Source organism: Plutella xylostella, chromosome 29 (genome assembly GCF_932276165.1).
Source record: "Plutella xylostella chromosome 29, ilPluXylo3.1, whole genome shotgun sequence".
Taxonomy (NCBI): domain Eukaryota; kingdom Metazoa; phylum Arthropoda; class Insecta; order Lepidoptera; family Plutellidae; genus Plutella; species Plutella xylostella.
Window position 1 is genome coordinate 7,182,556 of NC_064009.1, and position 21,163 is coordinate 7,203,718.

The window sequence follows — 21,163 nt, forward strand, 5'->3', positions numbered from 1 at the left end:
AATTATAAAGTTCTAAAGAAAATGAAAATGCTGTCTGTCTGTCTATCTGTGTGTGTTATATTAATTTCCACAAGTTTGCCATAAACTCGATAGGTAAGGTAGGTAGAGGAAAAACTTCAGTTCAGTGTCGCTTGTCGTCCAACGTCGATTTACTCCATCGGTTATCGACACGCGACATTGTTGATCCCTTTCCGAATCAAGAAAAGTCTAGGTCAAGTGCTTTAGCTTTATGAATTAGGTACTTCTGTAGATTTAATTTTTATTAATGCATTATTTTTAGGTGTTACCTAAGTGGAAAGTTTTTGTTCCAGTGGAGAAAATCTGCGAAGCTTCTCGACTACTTGGATGACATTTGCTACCTCATGCGACCGCCAAGATGGAAGCCACATCCCAGAATGACCGACTGACTGATGCCATGCGAAAAGGAGTTCTGCATAAATTTGTCTTTTTCCGCTTTGCTGCTGATTTAGTTCGTGTCAACAGCAAAGTGAAAAGGTCTCCTTTATGAGAACCATCGCCTTTCAAGAAGAAGGAATAAGGAAGAACGAAGATTTACTGCAATTATAAAATTCAACCGTCTTAGTTTTAATGCTACCGAGACTAGATATTCGTATTATTCATAAAGCTTTGGTAATAAACTGTCTGTTACGCTGTTTTGAATGGCAGAGTGATCGTAAAGTCGAAAGTAAGTGCTCTACTTTTAGATCAGGTAGTATTTGTTTTTCTATGGAATGTGGTGCTATACCTACATTACTGATGTCTACCCGAATGTTAAGACACTTTAAGGTAGCTACTACTCTTATATTTATACAACCGGCGACGCCGAAGTTTCACTCTGAATCCAGATTATTTTGTGGCTCTATCATCTTTTAATCCTTTCAGATGACAGATAAAAGAACTTATACTGGGCGCTTTGACTCCTGTGGATGTCAGTAGCTGAGTGGTTAGAGTAGATGATGAGGCAGTCCTATCACCGAGCACCTTCCTTCTTTTTCATTTCGTCGGAGGTAACTCTTTGAGGAAGCTTTACAAAAAAACTAAAAACCTAGAGCTGTCATGCAACCGATAGGAGATATAGTCGTCGTTTGTGCAGCATTGACAGCACTCCAAGACCGATTTAATTTTAACTTCGCATTATATCTATAAATTTTGGTTTTGGGACCGTACGAGAGAAATATCAACTTACCTACAGCCTGCGTCGATGAAGCATTGTCTAAATTCTGACTAGCCTCAGTACATAATAAGTAATAACCGTCGGCAGTAAAGCAGCATCAACCGACCATGGCTAATATCTCATAAATTTACTATTTTACGACTAAAGAAATAAAGTTCAATTTTATCTAACCTATATACATTATTTTGGCGGCTCCAGTCGTTATGGACAGCTCGATCATATTTCGTTATATTTACATCATAAATTAGTCGAATTCAGGACAGACTTATAGCACAGATTACATATCTTATAGCCGGAAATTGAGGGTTTAAATCTGTAAAATGGTGAAGAAATACAAATATTTCGAAAATATAGGTTGTTGCGTTTATTTACAAAAGTGGGTTAACTGGTAACATTGACGTCTAGCTAATCGTTTATCAAGATTTAGATGCAATTAACATCCTTTTTTATAAATAGTCAATTTAAGCAACGATGATCTTGATCATGGATGAATGAAAATGAATACGTTATATATTTTAAATAGACTATTTCATTATGTATGGTATTTAAGTGAACCTCATTTTGGAAATTAATATCGCTGCACTTTACTGCTCGATTAAAATCTTACAATTATACTGACTTATGTGAAATTTTAAATGTAACATAGTCACTCCACACACAGATGTGAATGCAAAAAGATGATAAAATTCACAAAGTATGAATCACGCACGCACTCAAAGTGCGACTATAAAATACATAAATAAACATACATTTCTACTCCCTATAATCCTATAGGCATATTAAATCCTCGTTAATTCAGTTGTCCTATTAATATGTCACATTTAAATACCCCAAAATGAGAAGTAATGGAACACAGTTCGACTGAATTTATGAAGAAGTAATATGCTCAGGTGTAACACAGAATGGTCACCCTACTGTACTGTATGTATTGGTCGTTTAGAAAATGCTATTAGGAAACAAATGACCGCTACTATACTATCCTATATGTTTTCAAAGTCTCATTTACTCATATATTCCCTCAGCAAACAAGAACTTTTTAAGCTCAGCCGCTGTGAAGCAAATCTATCAGCACCTGAGAAAATGAAAACTGGTTTCACAGAATAATATAAGCAGCACTCACAAGGTTCTTCCATCTCTGTCTAACATCAGTGCTCGTCAAGGTGCGAGTATACCCGTCTCAACTTTTCTTTCTTATTTTTATTCGCGTGCCTCTTTTCCTTCTTCCAGGGTTTAGCCAACATCTCCTGCCCTTCGGCTGCTTGAGCTCCTACGATCCTGAAATAAATAAATAAATATATTCATAATTGATATATGGTATAAAAAGGAAACAAGCTACGTTGCCGTTGTTGGGAGCCGACTTGCCTCATAGTCCAATAGTCAATGACGTGATTTAGATGAGACTTCTTTCCTGCGCCTCTACCAACAGACGATGGATATCTCATCTTCTAACGTTACGACTCGTGTAAAAGGAATTTACAGATACATAAGTGGAAAGCGAGAAGAAAAATATGCCTGTCAACCAAAGGATTAAAAACATGATTAATTTTGTTACGCTTTCGGAAGAGGGTGACTATGAATCACGGGTGTATTTTTAATATAAGTATATACTTCGTGCATTTCATAAGAATCACTAAGAGTGAAATAGAATGCGGAAACTCGGCACGGCGACGACGTTTTACAAATGGCGACAAATTAAAACTTTCAAGTAGTCCGCCTAACAACCGCGCGTGAGGCGGTCCAGAATAGTCGCACATAATAAACACTGATAAATAAACTCAAAATGGTTAACCCTAATCCACACGCACAGTTGACTACTCTTGAGTTTTGTGAATTAAAACTTGGCTGCCCGCCCACTTGCGCTATCCGAGTAAGTATTTCGTTAGAGGTGCGCCCTGCAATCAATTACAGACTTTGTTGCACTTCCTTCACTTCATTTCTAATATAATATCTCGACCTTTACGATGGAAGTGCCGGGAATGTGAGTGAAACGTACAATTTATGACTGACGCCGAGAAAATTAAAGCCAAACACACACAAACGTATTTCTTGATACGCAATATCTGACTATTCTAGTACATCATTATTGTTTTTCAATGATGGCGATGGAATAACTGAGCTTGTGAATGATAAGATACCTTCCATGAGTTGTATGACCACGAATAGTTACCTTAAATAATGATGAGATTTGAGAAGGACATGTCTAAAATAAACACACCAATTTATTCCCCTAACGCCTAAATCCATAGACAAACTAATTCAAGGATAATCCCAATAGCCGATATAAATGGCGACAGCTCTTGGGAGAGTTTATTTAGATTTCCTTCGCGTCTGTAATTAATGTTCGTCCGATCCCGTCTTTCATCTCACGGAGCCATAAACGCTATTTTAATTTGCAAATCTTTTTTAATGTTACATTTTTACTAGATTTATGAAAACGTGTAGAAACTAATTTTATTTATGTCTTCACCTGCTGCAGTTTTTGTGTCAATTTCCTCGTAAATTTCAGTTTGTAAACTTTGTTCTCTTTATTGTGCAAAATTTGTAGCGAGAGATTAATGTAAATCTGTACGATGATAAAAGATTTGCAGAAAGCTGAACTGCTTTGTTTACTTTTGAATGTTTTATATACTCTATCTGTGCACAAAAAACTTTAAACACTGTTTAACTAGTGTTTAAAACGAAAATTGACAGATTTTGTAGGCGTTTGACAGCGCTAAACACCTGTTAAATACTGTCTAAGTTTTTGTGGTAAGGCCCTATATGTTTTATGGTTTTAAAATAGTGTGAAATAAGTAGCTTACTATGTCATGTAGCTTGTATGGAGATACTTATAAGAGTTTTAAGGAACTATTTTAGTCGTAAGTTAATATTTCGTTCATAATATTTAGGTAAGTATGGTATACATAGAAGCACATAGAAGTACAAAAGTTAAGCCAGTCCCCTCGACAAAAAAATGTAAGTTTGTTACAAATAAAAATAGCATGGGTATAACATTCCTACAGTATGTGTAAGTTATAGTTATAGCATCTCGGCGTAAGTATTTACATTCCTTCTCAAATTCCTCGACTAAAATACGTACTTTAAGAGATTGCGGAATTTTTCCCCAAGGAATATGTAAATATACTCTTCATAGAGTGTTTAGATTCTACATTCTGATACGAGGCAAACTGTTCTAAATTGAAAATAAAAGTACATACTAATAACGGTTGAATCTTTATGATAAATATATGTGTAGGTAAAGTAGATTTTTTAATGTTTTTGAAATTTTATTCTGAACTAAGCATTTGTGTTTTTATGTTCCATGAACTTTTATCTGAGCTGTGGAAATTGAAATACTGTATATAATCCTTACATTATTATCATAACTTACCCTAAGACTGGTTTTCCTTTGGCGTGTGCCGTGCTCTTGTTCATGGCGAAGAACGCTTTGTCCAGTTCAGATGATTTGTTCAGCCAGCCCTGGAAATATCACATTGTTTAACAAAAGCTATGGTGATTGTTTTATTGAGTATTTGTTAAGACAATACAGCCTTATAGTAGATTGAGCCCGGCAGGCATCAGGAGGGGCTCCGGTGGTGGTGAAATCCCTATATATTCGTACCCAGTAGCTACTAGGTACATATTATGTGGACGCCATCTTGAATCAATCTAATCTCACTATGGATAATAATATAGCCTAGGAGGTATCAGATCAGAAGGCATGGCTGTCTGCGTCGTTCAAATTTGCACCTTTAGCACTCAATATTCGTCGCGTCTCCTTTTCTTCTATAGCCTAATACGTAAGTACATACCTCTACAGTTCTAGCCTCCCTGGGCGTAGGTCTCCTAGTCTGGCTGGCAACAGCCGGGGCGGGCGGCGCCGCGGCACCCGGAGGCAGCGCAGGCGCCCGCTCGCCGCATCCTTGAGCAAACGCCGCGGGCTTTATACCTACCGCATTTATGCTATCCTGGTACCTTTGTGAGCGCGATGTACATTCGCATTCGTCCAATTTATCTAGCTAGCTACCTAGAGTAGCCTTATTATTGTCACTGGAGGAATCTGGAGGCACGTCTGCGTCGGCGAAACTTGTACCTATAACCCATTTTGACGCGCTTCCTTCTTGTCTATAGCCTTAGTTTTTACTTACTTCAACAGCTCTAGCCTCCCTGGGCGTGGGCCTCCTAGTCTGGCTGGCAACAGCCGGGGCGGGCGGCGGCGCGGCGCCCGGCGGCAGCGCGGCCCAGCGCAGGCGCCCGCTCGCCGCGTCCTTGAGCAGGAGGCGGGCGGAGCGCGACGAGTCTGGCTGCCCGGCCGCCGTCATGAAGCCGCGGTTGACTGTAGAAGGATAATGACGATAATGAGGATAATGACGACCGAATGGCGTAGTGGTTAGTGACCCTGACTACTGAGCCGAAGGTCCCGGGTTCGATTCCCGGCTGGGGCACATATTTGTTTTAAAGACAGATATTGGTACTCGGGTCTTGGGTGTTGATATTTATATTTAGTATCTATCTATCTATGTATTTGTGTAGATATATCAGCTGTCCGACACCCATAACACAGGTTCTGCCTAGCTTGGGGTCGGATGGCCGTGTGTGAGATGTCCCCACATATTTATTATTTATTTATTATTAATGTAGTTATTATAATTATGTATAGCGAGTTTAGATGTCTGTATAGGAACGTTAAGTAGATATGTGTGCGGATAGATACTGGAATTTTGTGAACGAGGTGAAATAGAATGGATGTCCTAGTTTTTAATTCTTATACTTAGGTAATAGTGCATCTATGTAGTGCTAAAGTTTTTCTACTGTTAAGCTAATTAATGTAAATAAAGGAAATAAAGGCGCTACTTATATTTTTAATTCCTGTATGTTATCGATTTCAGTCCCCTGTGTAGTATTCATGCCCTAGCTACAATAGATCAAAACATTAACAGATAGTGGAAATAACTATAAGCTGCTATTATTAGCTAGCGGCATTTGTTCTCACTTCCAACCCTACCCGCATTCAATACCCAACCACAACTCACACGCATGCGCAGTGAGTATCTGCTTGTAGTCCATCTGGTCGTTATTGGCCTCGGGCAGCAGCAGCCCGTACTTCTGCTGGAACGTGCCTCGCCTCACCAGCGCAACAAATCGTCGCCTTGGAGGTCAACTAGTCTAACATACATACATACAACCCACTTTGTGAATAAATGAGTTAGGTATACCAAACGATTCAGAATCGATTAAAGTCTACGGTAGCCAATCATCCTAAGCCTCAAAAAAAATTGTGGGTTGGCTAATTGACCTTCAAGGCGACGAAATATAAGCTGCTATTAGCCACCAAACTTTATTCTCACTCGAATCCTACCCTCATTCAATACCCAACTACAACTCACACGCATGCGCAGTGAGTATCTGCTTGTAGTCCATCTGGTCGTTATTGGCCTCGGGCAGCAGCAGCCCGTACTTCTGCTGGAACGTGCCTCGCCCCACCAGCTCGCAGAGGCGCGCCATCGCCGCGTCGTGCGAACGCATCTGTGGGTTTAAGAGGGGTTTAGGTGTAGGATAATAAAAAACACTACAACAAAATTCACAATATACGAAATTCATTATGTTAACATCAGCGGTAGGGCAGTGTACTATTGGCAATACCTAAATTGGTGACCCCGACATGATCAACCTGCATATCTTTCCATTTCCTGAGTACTGGCTTCTGATTGGGTGCTTAAGCTAGGCGCGCACTACGATACCACGCGTAAAAAGTAAATTCACAGTGCACGCCTTGCCCTACAGTGGTAATACTAACCTACAGCTACTATGACAGATACAGATACTAACCTACCTGCATGCTAAAGTTTGTGGGTGTTTAAGATTGTTACTTCTTCACGTAAAAACGGCTGAACCGATTTTTACGAAGTTTGGTATGGAGTTAGCTGACACCCTAGAACCTAGATATATTAATACAACTACTTTTTATCACGGAATTCCCACGGGAAAACTTTTTAAGCCGACGCGAAGCTCGCGAGAACAGCTAGTTATTCATTAATGAAATGTCGGCATGAACTGACCTGGTCGATGGGCAGCACGGCAGTGAGCAACAGGTCAAAGTTACAGTGGGGACCTCACATTGAAAAATTGTCTGGAAGGTTGAGCTCCGCAGCTTTTGCTGTACGGAAAATTAGACAGCTGACCGACGTTGAAACCGCCAGATTAGTTTACTTTAGTTATTTCCACAGCTTATTATCGTATGGCATTTTGCTTTGGGGTAGAGCAGCTGATATTGAAACTATATTTGTATTACAGAAAAGAGCCATCCGCTCTATATACAAACTTGGTTCCAGGGATTCATTGAGAGAACTATTTAAAGAAATTAACATCCTTACAGTTCCATGTCAGTTCATTTTTTCCAATTTAATGTATGTACGAAAGAATATTTCAACTTTTGATACAATTGGCAGTAATCATGACATTAATACTAGGAACAAGCATAAGCTGGCTTTTCCAGCGATGCGTCTGGCGAAAGTTAATAAATCGTTTTTAGGGTACTGTATTAGATTTTATAATAAGCTTCCAGCAGAAGTTGCTCAAATGCCAGATAATAAGTTTAAGTGTTACATTAAAGAGAAACTCAGTAAAAAAGCTTATTATAAAATTGATGATTACTTAGAGGACGTTAATGCATGGCTGTGATAAGTAGTTAGCTCTGCTCATATTATTATAATAATAATTATTAAGCTTATATGTATTGTATACCAACTAGTTTTAAGTCTTTTTTTGAAAAGATGGCTCAGGAGTTTCTTGCCTCCGTTCTTCTCCTTAGACAGAAAGAGCCCCCCCTTATCCGAACGGAGAGTAATTTGTAAAAATTGACGTTCATCAGAAAATTTTATATTTGTACGATGAATAAAAAAATTTGAGTTTTGAGTTTGAGTTTGAGGTCCGGCGCGACGGCGTACGCGGGCAGCACCAGCCCGGGGCAGTCCAGCACCTCGAGCCCCTCGTCCACTAGTAGAGACTGGATGTGGCGTGTGTGGCCCGGCATCCAGAGGCCCGAGCATAGGATTCGATACTATTTTCGAATCTACACGAAGGGTCACTTTTACCAAACGCTAAACGTATTCAAATCAAATTTTAAATACATTTTGTACTAACTGATAGACGTATGACAGGCTACTAAATACGTTTAGCGTTTGGTGAAATTCCACCTAACATGGAAAAAACAAATGCCACTTATGGAACTAACAAATTTACCTTACATTTTGACAGTGACAGTTGACGATACGCAACGTAAACGGAGGTATCGAATCCTGTGCTCGGGCAACAGCTCACTGACACTGTGGACGTGTGCACAACTGACCTGGTCGATGGGCAGCACGGCAGTGAGCAACAGGTCCGGCGCGACGGCGTACGCGGGCAGCACCAGCCCGGGGCAGTCCAGCACCTCGAGCTGCTCGTCCACCAGCAGCGACTGGATGTGCCGAGTGTGGCCCGGCATGGAGGTCACTGACACTGTATACAGGGTGTTGCAAAAAGGGTATACTAAGCCGAAATCGGATTTTCAAAATTCGCGAAAAAAAATATTCATTCTCCGTAGTAAAAAGTCACGTGACCAACAAAGTTTCTATGAAAATATTTTTTCGCGAATTTTGAAAATCCGATTTCAGTTTCGGGCTTAGATATAACATGCTGCACATTTTGGTTTCGGCTTAGTATACCAATTCTGCAACACCCTGTATATATGTGCACAACTGACCTGGTCGATGGGCAGCACGGCTGTGAGCAACAGGTCCGGCGCGACGGCGTACGCGGGCAGCACCAGCCCGGGGCAGTCCAGCACCTCGAGCCGCTCGTCCACTAGTAGAGACTGGATGTGCCGCGTGTGACCTGGCATGGAGCTGACTGATACCTGAGGGGTTAGGGTGTTGGTGAGAAAGAAGGTTGTTAATGTAGTAAGTTAAATCAAAAGAAGGGTGGACGTAACAATCAGAACATGCTATTTAGGCTTCTCAATAATACTTCTAGGGCCCGATTTCTGCATTGAAGATTAAGGCTATTCCGAGAAATCGGGCGGTAATCTGTCTTAGGTAAGTATACCACAGCGGACGCTTTTAATTGCCAATGAGTGGGACATAAATGGACAGATCAGATTAAAATGGTTTTGCACGGGAAGATAAGAAATATTTGCAGAATTTGCCTTTCTTTGTGAAAATGAACGGTAATAGAATAGACATGGCCGAATACGGTGTTGTGACTCTTACATGCACATCATCGAGAATCATCAAGAATGTGACCTATAAAACTCACCTTTTTAGTTTGCATAATGATATTGACAGTACTCGACTTGCCGACGTTCGGATACCCGATCATGCCGAAGGTAATCCGCGGCGGGTTCTTAAGTCTCCTCAACTTCTGAGATTTCAACACAGCCAGCAACTGATCCCTGTCGAATATTTCATGCGAATTCAACACGTCTTCAGTACCCACATCTTCGTCAACCTTTGCACTAGCCTCGTCACTGTGGAAAGGTTCCACCGGTGTGCCTAGTCTCAAATTTTCAAGGACCTTGTCTAACGCATCTTGTATTCTATCTAACTTATTGGCAGTGGTGGACACGGCCGCGTCTAAATCGCCTAGTTGCTTTTTGAACATTTCTATGTCTTCTTCTGTTGACTTTATGGCTTCTTTTTCTTCGCCACTGTCGTCGGGGATACTAGAGGTTGCGGACTCTGTGTCGGAATCTGAGTCTCCTGCGTCATTGCTTGGTTCAGTCTCCTCTGATATTTTCCTCTCCTTAGCTGTTTCTTTGGCAGCTGAAAAGAATATGACGCGAACTTTCTGGAAGGGTACAGACATTTTTTTGATATTATTACACAGATATGTAAAGGCATTTAAGATCATCATTATCAATAGCATGGTAATTTGTTCTTATGTTGGTGAATTTATGTGGCTGATCATGATAGAAGCTAGCTTTGAGTCATATCCATGCCCTTCAAAACAGACAATTTTACTGAGATGGTGGTATTTTAATATGTTATGTAATATAAAGTAACAAAGAGGTAAATATGTTATGTAATATTTACCTCTTTGTTAAAATATTCTGCCCAACATTTCCTTTCATACTCTGTGGTCAAATCAGCCTTGTTTAACAATAATATGCACTGGCATTTTTGTTCTGCAGCATACTTCTCCAAGTCAGCACAGCTGTGAAAGAAATTAATCGGTAAGGTTGAGAACTATATTCATGAACACCTACAAACACACATGACTTTGTTGTGGTAGGCAGGCAGAGGTGCAGTTTCTATTTGAGTCTTTATGTAATATGAGAACATTTAGAAAACTTTTAAGCATTGTCTGTTTTTAAACAAAACAAAAACTAACCTAACCTAACCCAGCTAAGAATCAAACTCTGGACATCAAAGGCTTTAATCTGTTTGCCTATTTAATAACCTTTTCGCCTTGAAATAGTCTAACACAGTTTTAAATTTGGAATAATATGCTATAGCTTACCGAAAGAGCAATGGATTTCTGGAGTCTAACAGAATGAGAACAATGTCCGACTTCTCCAGGGTTCTCCACAGTTGCTTCCAAAGTTCCAAGTTTCTTTCATATGGAGTCAAAGCTGCGCCAAGTTTCGCCTGAGAATAAATCATAATATTATCAATACAAATATAATTTTATGCAACTAGGTCTCAACTAGGTCTCACTAGATTCTGTTATAAGGCGAGATAATCTTAATAGCATTAAAAATGAATGCAACTGGCATTTCATTCTATTTTATAAAGGTGTGATAGAAAATAATTTCACATTTTCAGTTTAAAATTCTCATAAAAATTTAGTCTTTCATCTTTACAAAGCAGAAAAAAGGAAACTATCATAATGATTGCCACTGAGTAGGACCTTATCAGTTCAGTCAGGCCTGTGTCACTCCGCGCATGGGCGGCGCAGGCGCCAGCCTGGCGCCTGCCGCCTCGAGGGGGCGAATCTAGTCGGCTGCCGCAAGCGGAAGACGATACACGCGCGCGCTATTTGTTCCTATTTCGTACTAGTTTATAAATTTCGTATTTAGGTATTTATTAAAATTTATGAATAAAAAGATGGACATAAAAAGAAAAAAAGCAGCAAAAAAATACTGTGCCGGATCGTGATCCTAATTTTTTTTTAGATTACCAAAAGATGCTGACAGGTAAAACTAATCTAAGTATTTTATTGATTTCTTCTACGTTCCTTATTTGAAATGAAATTAATCCGAACTACATGAAATTAATACAAACCCTTTTTTTCTCACCAAAAGATGCTGACAGGTAAAACTAATCTAAGTATTTTATTGATTTCTACTACGTTCCTTATTTGAAATGAAATTAATCTGAACTACATGAAATTAATACAAACCCTTTTTTCTCCATGTTGAACAAAGTCTATTCCAATTTTGTTTTCGTTAAAGTATTAAATTTACAGACACAACTACCTTCAAAATGTATTAATGAATCGATTATAAAATGTGCGCTGAGTAGGATTAGTGCTTAACGAAACTAACACGTTCTGTATCATAATATAAATTATATCCATAATATAAATTATAACGAAAAAAAACATTTTTTCACAAAATTGAATGTTTTAGGTATAGCCAAACCAGGAATATAAAAACCCTCGCCATATTGCGGAAAAGCAATAGAACTTTTTTCTTGCACTGGTATCATTAACTCAAAATGTCATTTGTCTATTGCTGTCAAACTGTGGTGCTGTCAATGCGTAGGGTTTATTATATCTGATGCCGAAAACTATCCATAGCCGTGAAAGGAAACTAATTTACCACATACACAAGTATTTGTCGGAGAAAAAGGACGTGGGATTGGACTTTATTTCTCTTGATAACATAACTGATACTATTGTCAAAATGACTGGTAGGTATAGAGTATAGTAAGAGCAAATGAATTTGGCAAATTTGTAAACTATTACTGTAGTTTTTATTAACTACTGTTTTTTTAAGGTATAAAAAGACAAAATAGAAGAAAATTACAGAAGCAGAAGAATAATTGAAACAGAAATTGAAAAAAATATTATTATGTTGGTGGCAGTGAAAGCGACAGCGAATCCGAGACATCTGAAATTCAACCATTGGCACAATCTGACCATAACATTTATTATATGAATCGGTTGAATATTTAGGTTATAATTTTGACTGATCATACCCAGTGGCGGCTGGTGCCTCAGATACCCGGTGGTGCACTTTATGGATTTAGTAAATTTTGGAAGAAAAATAGATTATTACAATTACCTAGAAGTAACAAAATTATAAGTATATTTTACCTTATTTATATTTTAAATCAATTCTGCGTTCCTTTTTGACGCGAAATTGCTTCTCCGCCGAAACGAAAACAACACACGGAAAGCAAAATAAAGCATTTAGTCTCTCACATCCACATAACCATTTCTTTTTATTATACATTTCACTTTTGAAAATTCAGGTACTTAAGTTAAATTTTTTGTTTTGCACTCCTGTTTTAAAATGAGAAAAGGCCGATGCCCAGCAGATTTAATGTCCAGTCTATTATGAAAAATGTCCTATTGCTTTTTATGAAGTCAATATTGTATTTTGCACTCATTTTCACTCACACACACACATACACACTCACGAAATCTTTACTACTTTCTTAGTTAATAAGTAACAAATTAATTACGTATTCGCGCGCGAAAGGTGAAACTGTGACAATGACATGACAAGTGCATCGTTCGTTGGTCACGCCACCGGTCAAGGCCGCCGCCTGCGCCTCCCGAGGCGTCATTCGTATTATTTCGGCAATTTCCGGTCGCGTGCGGCGCACGAATTTATCCTAGAACTGCATACAGTTTGTACTGAGCATCTTCCGTCTCACGCGCCGGGCGATTTCCATCCTGTTTCATACTACATGTAGGAGCTCGCTCCGTGCGACAATCCGAGCGCACGGGGCCGTTTTTGTTTAAGCAAAAATAAGATCTAATTCTTTCGCAGTAGAAATCAAAATAGCCTAGCTCGATTTAATTTAACTCGTAACGATAATCAGATTTATGTAATTTCTGTTTAGGGTAGGTATTACGGTTGTTATAATATTGGTATTTTTTGTGAAGTTTTTTTTTAGATGTAGGTATCTAGTATGGTATAGGAAGAAGGAAGGTACATATTTAGAAGGTTTTTAAATGGTAGTGCGTCGCACGGGCGCACTTAAGGTGCAGCCGCCACTGATCATACCTACACATACTTTATCCAGGCAATGGGTTTAACTTTCTTATTACATAGTTTTGCATGCAAACCTGTACGAGACTAAGATGTAGTTTATCTCGAATTCCTTATCTCGAACTCGAGGATGGCTTTTGAATGCTTAAAACCATTTCAGCAAATATGCCTTTAGGTCAATTTCTCTATTTTGAAATTGCCGTTAATGAGTACCTACAAGGTAAATACCTACACAACTGTAATCTAAATGTGGGTTTCCTCACGATGTTTTCCAAATTTGTACAAATGTTACTTAAGTTCCAAAAAACGATATATAAAATAGGATATATCCTCTCACTGAGCTACTGACACTCTTTTCCAAATAAATCATAAAAAAATACAATTATACATTTGAGCATGGCCAATTCACATTGGTATGACTGTACTTAGTGTTGCAGTCCTCAACGCGAATGTGGCGCACTTAATGCAGGGTTTTTATATTCCTGGTTTGGCTTTACCTACTTAGATTCATACATATTTTATGTACTTCAAAATATCTTAACTATGAAATTGTTATTGTTTTTACTGGTTATTTCCAATAGAAAAAAAGTTTGGAATAGCTTTGTATTCTAAATTCAAATTAATTTTGTTTTAAAACATGACATTCTTTTTACAAAGTCAGTCCGTTGCTTAGTAAACGTTGTAGTCTGTGGTGCTGAGGCAACCCTAAGGTGGCTTCTTTTTCAATGCATATAACCACGTATAACTTATAATGCACCATAGTCCAGTGAAATAAGGCGCATATTCCCTCAAAAATTAATTGTTAGGTAAGTAAATGAAAACGTGTGCTGCTGGAACGCGATCTAAATTAGAACTTATTGCTTATGGGATGGAGTCATATTTCTTTGCAAGCCATTGCGAAGATGGACTTCTGTACCTGGTACTAGTTATTATTCTGTGGTTCAGTACAGATTTTAGGTTATAATCAATTCAGAAACTGAGTCCTCATACTCCTCATCCCTCTATTTTAGTTGTTAAGAATTATATTTATCTAAAGAAGTCTCAATTGAGGTACCTGTAACTCATTCAGATGTCGACGCCAGTCTAAGAAAGCATCTCTTTCTTTCAACAGCTGCTCTTCTGCTGTCACTCCAGGAGCCCACGGAGGTCTAAAACATAAGTATAAATAAGTTTTAAATGTATTAGGGATGGATTAATAACTTCCTTAATACTTTAATTTATAAAAAAACTGATATCAAGTGTGTTAAGAATGAAGTTTCCCAACCTAAATTTAAGAATCAACAATAAAAAAAAACATTTAGGGCCTTACCACAAAAACTTTGACAGTGTTTAACAGGTGTTTAGCACTATCAAACGCCTACAAAATCTGTCAAATTTCGTTTTAAACACTTGTTAAACAGTGTTTAAAGTTTTTTGTAGTAGTACAGTTATTTTTTCACTTAGACAGAAACCTAAAAATACCTCAATTTTTCAATAGCTCATTTACATATAAAAATATTCCAAGAAGCTTACCTCCTTGGCACAGTCAATGGCTCATCAAAGTCAGGCTGTGACGTCACAATGTCCACAGCACTGGGAGTGGACTTCACATATCTAACATTGAGCTTCTCCGCTGTGAACTCACGCTGAGCGAGCTCGGCAGTTGACAGAAACTCCTGCAGAGAGGACTCCGCAGTCACTGACTGCAGGTTCAGCCGGCCCCAGTCGAACCCATCATTCACCTCCGTGGTGTGCAGCTGGAAAATAGAATTATGGTTTACAACATCTGTGCAAGAGCAATAGTTACTGAATTGGAAGGAGGTTAGAATTGCAGGTATGGATATTGTTGAACTAGGTAAAAGTAGGGAATTCTTTGAGTGGCACACACGTGACTGCCCAAGATAAAGAATAATTAAAGCTTGGTACAGTCTAAATTAATGAAAGTCTTACCATTGTATTGTCCTCAACATGTTTACGGTGACGATTCTTCGAAAACCTGTCTTTTATAAGAGATCTCCCTAAACCTTCTTTATTTTTTTTGCCCATTGTGAGATAATATCAAATATTTTCTTTCAATTAATAGGTATTTATTTCTTGCAGCTCACTGAAACTAAACTAATTAATTTGTGAAATAAAAACACGCACGTTTTTCGTATTTTGATTTTGAAAGCAAGCAATTCGTCATTGAAGCAATCACATGTCACCATGTCAGTCATGTCACTCATGTCATTTCATTAGACATGTCAACTCAAGTCAGCTGCCACTGTAGCTGCCAACTCGATAGACCGTTATTATTCTGAGAGCTCGCCTACATTGTCCCAAACACAGACTACATTATGTTATTTTTAATACTTGCAACACTTTTCAAATATTCATCTTTCCCTGGGAATCCCCCTACAAACTACGGCATGGACAAAAGTGATTGAGATAAAGAAAAGTTCAGCAGTCCGAGTCCGAGCCGAGCCACGTCACGTTCACTCCACCACAACGCGTATAGTGTTTTTTTTCCTGTGCAATCTACTAGAGAATTTATGGACTCCTCCCCCGGACTGAAACTCCCTTTGTGATTCTAAATCTAGCTGCGCTGAATAAACCAAAATCACTGAGTAACCTCTGAGCTCCCTGTTATAAGACAAGGTAAGAAGAATATTGTTGTATTTTCATTTTCTGTTGTTCCTCAGTGAATGTTCCTACTTGTTATTCTATGGTAATAATAACAAGGGACATCATGCCGCACGCAAAAAAAACATTTGTTATATAATATATTAGCATATTTCAAAAAGCAATGTGGTTTTAATTCATTGATATTTTTATTCGTTCTATAATATAAGGTGCAGGAGGGTTATTCCGATAGGTTGAGTGAGTGAGTTGGATACATGTCCGTATTTTGTCAATTTATGTATGTTGGGTCATGCAAGTAAATTATGCAAGCTATTTAGGTATTTTTATACAAGCTTTAGAAAACCTGGAAGAGCTAAGGATAACAAATGATGAAGCTAATCTTTCTTAAATTAACTAACTTCCAATATGTTAATTTATTACTGTAACAATTACAGGTAACCTGCAAGTTCGACTTACAAAGCAGACTCAAGTTCTCAGAATAGAAGATTAAAGATGGCTACTATCAGTAAAAAGTGAGTGTTTTACATTTGATAAGTAATAGCTATGTATAAGTAGGTACTTACTAATGGGCACTTTAATTTACTACAGATTGTTAATGTCTCAATCTCAAGCAAACTAAATGAAGTAGATACCTTCCTACTTCGTGGAAAACTACAAACTCACTCGCGTGCGAGTTTTTTCACCGATCGCGAAGTGAAATCGAAAACGCAAATTTGTATGGCGTGGAGCTAGTACAGCTACTTACCGCTAGGTGGCATGTCTCCAGCGCCATACAAATTCACGTTTACTGTCCGGTTCTCGAAAGGCGAAAAAACTCGCACTCGAGCACCTGAACTGTCTATTTCTATTCTTCATTAATTTTCTTTACGTTGGTAAACCTAAAATAGGCCCTCTGTATTCCCCCAGAGCAGCTGCAGCGGCCGCACTGCCGGAATGCCCGGTGTGCATGGAGGCGATGTGTGCCCCCATCTTCCAGTGCAAGGTGGGGCACAGCCTGTGCCACACGTGCACCAGCAACCTGCGCCCGCCGGTGTGCCCCATCTGTCGCGAAGACATGACCCAGATGAGGAACTGGCAGCTTGAGGAGATACTCAATAAGGTTCGGGCGTTTATATGTAGTATATAGGTTTAGCTGTATCTTTAATTTAATACACTGACAAGCAATGAAGAAGTTCCAGTAACAATAGCACAAAATTGCTCCTAAACGGAAAAGACTAGCTCAACGAAGCCGTCTTCAATATTGAAGTACATTTAACAGCCCATCAGAATAATCATTGATCAAATTCTAAATTAAATGTTTTGAAATGTCTCGACATTTTATTTGCTTGTAAGTGTATGTTATAGGTAGGTACTTACCTATGAGCTGTATCATTAATTTAATAATAATATACCTACTCGTTATGATATAAATACCTGCCTACATTTAATTTACTTTGCAGGCTCAAGTGCCGTGTCCTAACAAGTCGCGTGGCTGTATCTACGTAACGAAGACCATGGATGTGGAAGATCATCTCAAGGAGTGCATCTTCAGATCAATGGACTGCCCGCTAGGGGTCGTCTTCGGAAAGTGCTCATGGAATGGTAATACTCATTTTAATGTGGCAGATTACAATCCGTAGGTAATTAGTTAATTACTTGAGTAAAAAATTAGATCTAATAAGTACCTTGTTTGGGCCAGAGAGCTCCGTTTACTTGTAAAGGCAAAAGGAATTCAGGGACATAATTCTACTGGAATATCCGGCGCATTCTACAAAATTTTACAGCCACTCCTTTACGGTTCGGGCAATTGAGCTGTGGAACTCTCTGCCACTTAATGTGCGTAGCTCCAAATCACCGCAAACCTTTAAAACACTGGTAAAAAATCATTATCTATCATTGTAAGTAGTCCGTGTCTGTATTATATGTCTTTTGTAATTTGTATAGTATAATAATGTTATTTAATTAACTAAGTATATATGTATGTTTGTATAATATGTATGTATTACATTACTATATTATGTATAGTATGTATTGTTTATGGTATGTATTACAGTATTATAGGTTTATATTAGGCTATTATAAGTAGGTACATAGTTAGTTATATTATTATTTTGTTATTGTTGGTACACCGCCCTCTAAATTGTCACTTTGTTTCCGCTATATATAAGGTTGCCTGTAAGAGATCGCCCTCAGCGATAAGGCCGCCTATTGTACATTAGTTCTAGTCTATAAGTATGTTTTTTTTGTATGTGTGATTTATGTGGTGTTCAATAAAGCAATATTCTATTCTATTCTATAATAATTATTATAGTAGAGCATGTGCCTTGAGCGTTCCATACAATGTCACTATGTATTTACATGAATAATAGCTTCCTATAATAACTACCTAATGTCTCTTCAGGTCAACTCAAGGAAATGATGGACCACTTCAGCCAACGCCACCCGGAAAACTGCAACGTCACGTCCGACGCTGAAGTGGTGCTGAAGAACATCAACATTAAGGAGGACGACCGCTTCGTGTACCTGTTGGCGCAGGGCAAGCTCGTCTTCATCATGACTGTGAAGTTAGACACCTTGCAGAACATGGCCTATTGGACCGTTCAACACATCGGCTCGAAGAAAGCCGCCCAGCAACATGTGTACGAGATCCATCTCACCAGCCAGCTGGACGCCCGGCGCAAGGTGGTCTTCACCGACCACTGCTTCAATGACTCAATCAAGGCAGATGAAGTCTTCCGTATGGGAAAATGCGCTATTCTTCCCCTCGAAACTTTTGCCCACTTCGTTAAAGACAAAAAAATCGGATTCCGCTTTTTCATCAAAAAGATGCCGTTCGCTCCTAAAAGCAACAAAGAGAATAATCCGGATGAAAACAAGTCGAATGAAGGCAATCAAAACAAGCCAAACAGTAAAGGCCCAGGACCCAACGCGGGGCCCAAGCCAAAAGGTCCTGGACCCAATCCAAAGGGATCAGGACCCAAACCAAAGGGAACTGAACCAAATCAAAAGGGACCCAACCCAAAAGGGACCCAACCCAAAAGGGACTAAGGCGGCTAAAGCATAGATTTGGGTAAGCCTTTATTCTGGATACAGGGATGATTACCTGAGATTCAGTTCCATTGCCTATATTTTTTCCCAATAATTATCTAATATTCTTATTTGTAGGACTGTTATTAAGATTTAACTGATGATCCAATATTTATGATTATCTGATGTAACATTGATACAGTTGATTTCATAGCATTTATTTTATGAAGAATGGTAAATGCGTCAGTCTCAGGACATAATCTTTGGGTGATAACCTATAATGCTGTTATAAAATGGGGAAGAAGAGTGAAGTTTGATGCTCGAGACTTATTGTAGATAAAACGACTGAAATGCAGATCTGATTGATTGGTTCAGTGGCCATTGGACTACATATTATGGACCACAAAAGTCTAATCCTGCACCGTCGATTATCTGCAAAAGTTTCAGAAAGATACTTATTGTATTTTGTAAAGGTATGTACCTAACTACTACGCTCAAAACAACACGCAGTTTTGGTAGTCAATGTGTTGTGAATCGAGCATGATGGATATATCCATATCTGAGTCTAGTATATAGGGTCACGAATCGAGTCTGAGCCTACTGCAGCATTGAATATGCCCACGGGCGCAATGCGGATTTGTGGACCCCAACACAAGCAAGCTTGTGCCGAGAGAGTGGTCGGGTAAGTGGTCAACCCGAATGACTTAACATGTTTACAAGCTTCCCGAAGGCCTCTGACTAGGTTTCACGACTGCTGCCGAAACCGGAACCCATTCCGAAGCATGGAAGTGTCAAGAAAACAACCACTTGAAATCAGTCACCCATTCAATGAGTAACTGTGCCATGAGTTGTTTCTGATTTATCAGTTACAATCACTGAAACTAGCTCGACTACGGACTACTTATTTGTTGGTTTATCCAAACACAAATATTAATATTATTTTGTTCTTGTGTCGTCGGTGCTCAATGCGTAAGATGATTATGAAAATATGTTCTTGATGATCCTACTTTCATAGAAACAAAAACACACAGCCATTGTGTTTATGTACTACGTAATGTATTATCGGCAGGGTTGGGCGAAAACATGTTACGGATTAGGTTTAATTACGTAGGTAAGTCGCAGGTGCAGTTTGTCCCGTTTCACAATCTGTGAACGTTAAGTTAAGCTGAACTAAAGTACCTATGTGTCATGCATAGCGATGGGCAATCTCCCGGGTTTAAACCCACTTTTGGGTTTTAAGATTTAAAGGTAGATTACAGGTTAAACCCTCTGCCCATCTCGAGTCATGCAGTTTTATGACTGTAACTGGGTATATTGTCATTGATTAAAAACAAAAGTTTATTCTCAGTTAGATTAGCTGAAGTGAAAAACTGGGCCTTTGTTATTTACCTAAGTGATTTTATAGTTAACTTAAAGTAACTTAACACTAAGAAAAAAAAATTGAGGCTGGGGTAATAGAAAATCAACATGTTTTAATGCCTACAAAGTAAAGTAACTGTTGGATTAACAGTAATAGTCTTGAATGTCATGCAAAAATAAAGTTGTTCTAATTTGTATTTTGTAAGGTAAGGGGTGTGTGTACCTATGCCTTTTTCTTATAGTTAAACCTACTATTTAAGTGTTAGGTACTTACCACATTACTAGTTAGTAAAGCATGTATCTAATTGGTAATTTTCATTAAACATTTCGCAAAAAACATACCTACTTTTATTGCACTTATTATCCATACTTACGTAATTATTATTTTTGGACTTTGTTATTGTCTGTGTTATTAAAGTAGCTATTCCCGCGCGATAAATTCCGCCCATGTGTTAATCCAGGGTGTCAGCTAACTCCATAACAAATTTCATTACAATCGGTTCAGCCGTTTTGACGTGAAGAAGTAACAAACGTACATTGTATACATACACACATACTGTAATACCAAAAATTATGTTGGTGAATATACTGACGACACAATGCAGTTTTGCCAAATATGCAAATATACGAATAATATAGTAGGGTGGTGGTGGTACCTATATAAAGCAAAAGATTCTACAGTGGGACCAGTTTATAAGTTGTGCAAAGATGCGTGGTTCTACAGTATCTGCACAACTTGGTCTTAGTATAAACTGGTAACACTGAAAAATATTTTTGTTATCACAGAGCAAACAATAAAATCGCGAAATGTCCGCGCTGAAATTACTGTCACACTATCACTA

At 38.6% G+C, this 21,163-nt stretch overlaps 2 protein-coding genes across 4 annotated transcripts; one reads left to right on the forward strand and one right to left on the reverse strand.

The window, feature by feature from the left end:
- Positions 1–1,514: 1,514 nt before the first annotated feature.
- LOC105398124 (large subunit GTPase 1 homolog) lies at positions 1,515–15,506 on the reverse strand. Of its 3 annotated transcripts, XM_048631652.1 has the most exons (14): positions 15,285–15,506; positions 14,868–15,091; positions 14,410–14,503; positions 10,652–10,779; positions 10,225–10,345; positions 9,449–9,979; positions 9,036–9,050; positions 8,085–8,186; positions 7,213–7,248; positions 6,633–6,679; positions 6,187–6,278; positions 5,302–5,489; positions 4,545–4,633; positions 1,515–2,449 (listed from the first exon to the last, which is right to left on the reverse strand). In XM_048631652.1, exons 1-14 carry the CDS (start codon positions 15,378–15,380, stop codon positions 2,320–2,322), a joined length of 1,893 nt encoding a protein of 630 aa, XP_048487609.1. In that variant the 5' UTR covers positions 15,381–15,506; the 3' UTR covers positions 1,515–2,319. The 3 variants fall into 3 exon arrangements, with proteins under 3 accessions (XP_048487609.1, XP_048487608.1, XP_048487607.1); XM_048631651.1 differs by lacking the exon at positions 6,187–6,278 and having other exon boundaries at positions 6,541–6,679; XM_048631650.1 differs by lacking the exons at positions 6,187–6,278; positions 7,213–7,248; positions 8,085–8,186 and having other exon boundaries at positions 6,541–6,679; positions 8,898–9,050.
- Positions 15,507–15,813: 307 nt separating this feature from the next.
- Positions 15,814–20,660, forward strand: LOC105398123 (E3 ubiquitin-protein ligase siah-1). Its single transcript, XM_011570177.3, has 5 exons — positions 15,814–15,971; positions 16,391–16,468; positions 16,863–17,055; positions 17,396–17,537; positions 18,337–20,660. Exons 2-5 carry the CDS (start codon positions 16,449–16,451, stop codon positions 18,981–18,983), a joined length of 1,002 nt encoding a protein of 333 aa, XP_011568479.3. The 5' UTR covers positions 15,814–15,971; positions 16,391–16,448; the 3' UTR covers positions 18,984–20,660.
- Positions 20,661–21,163: the final 503 nt, after the last annotated feature.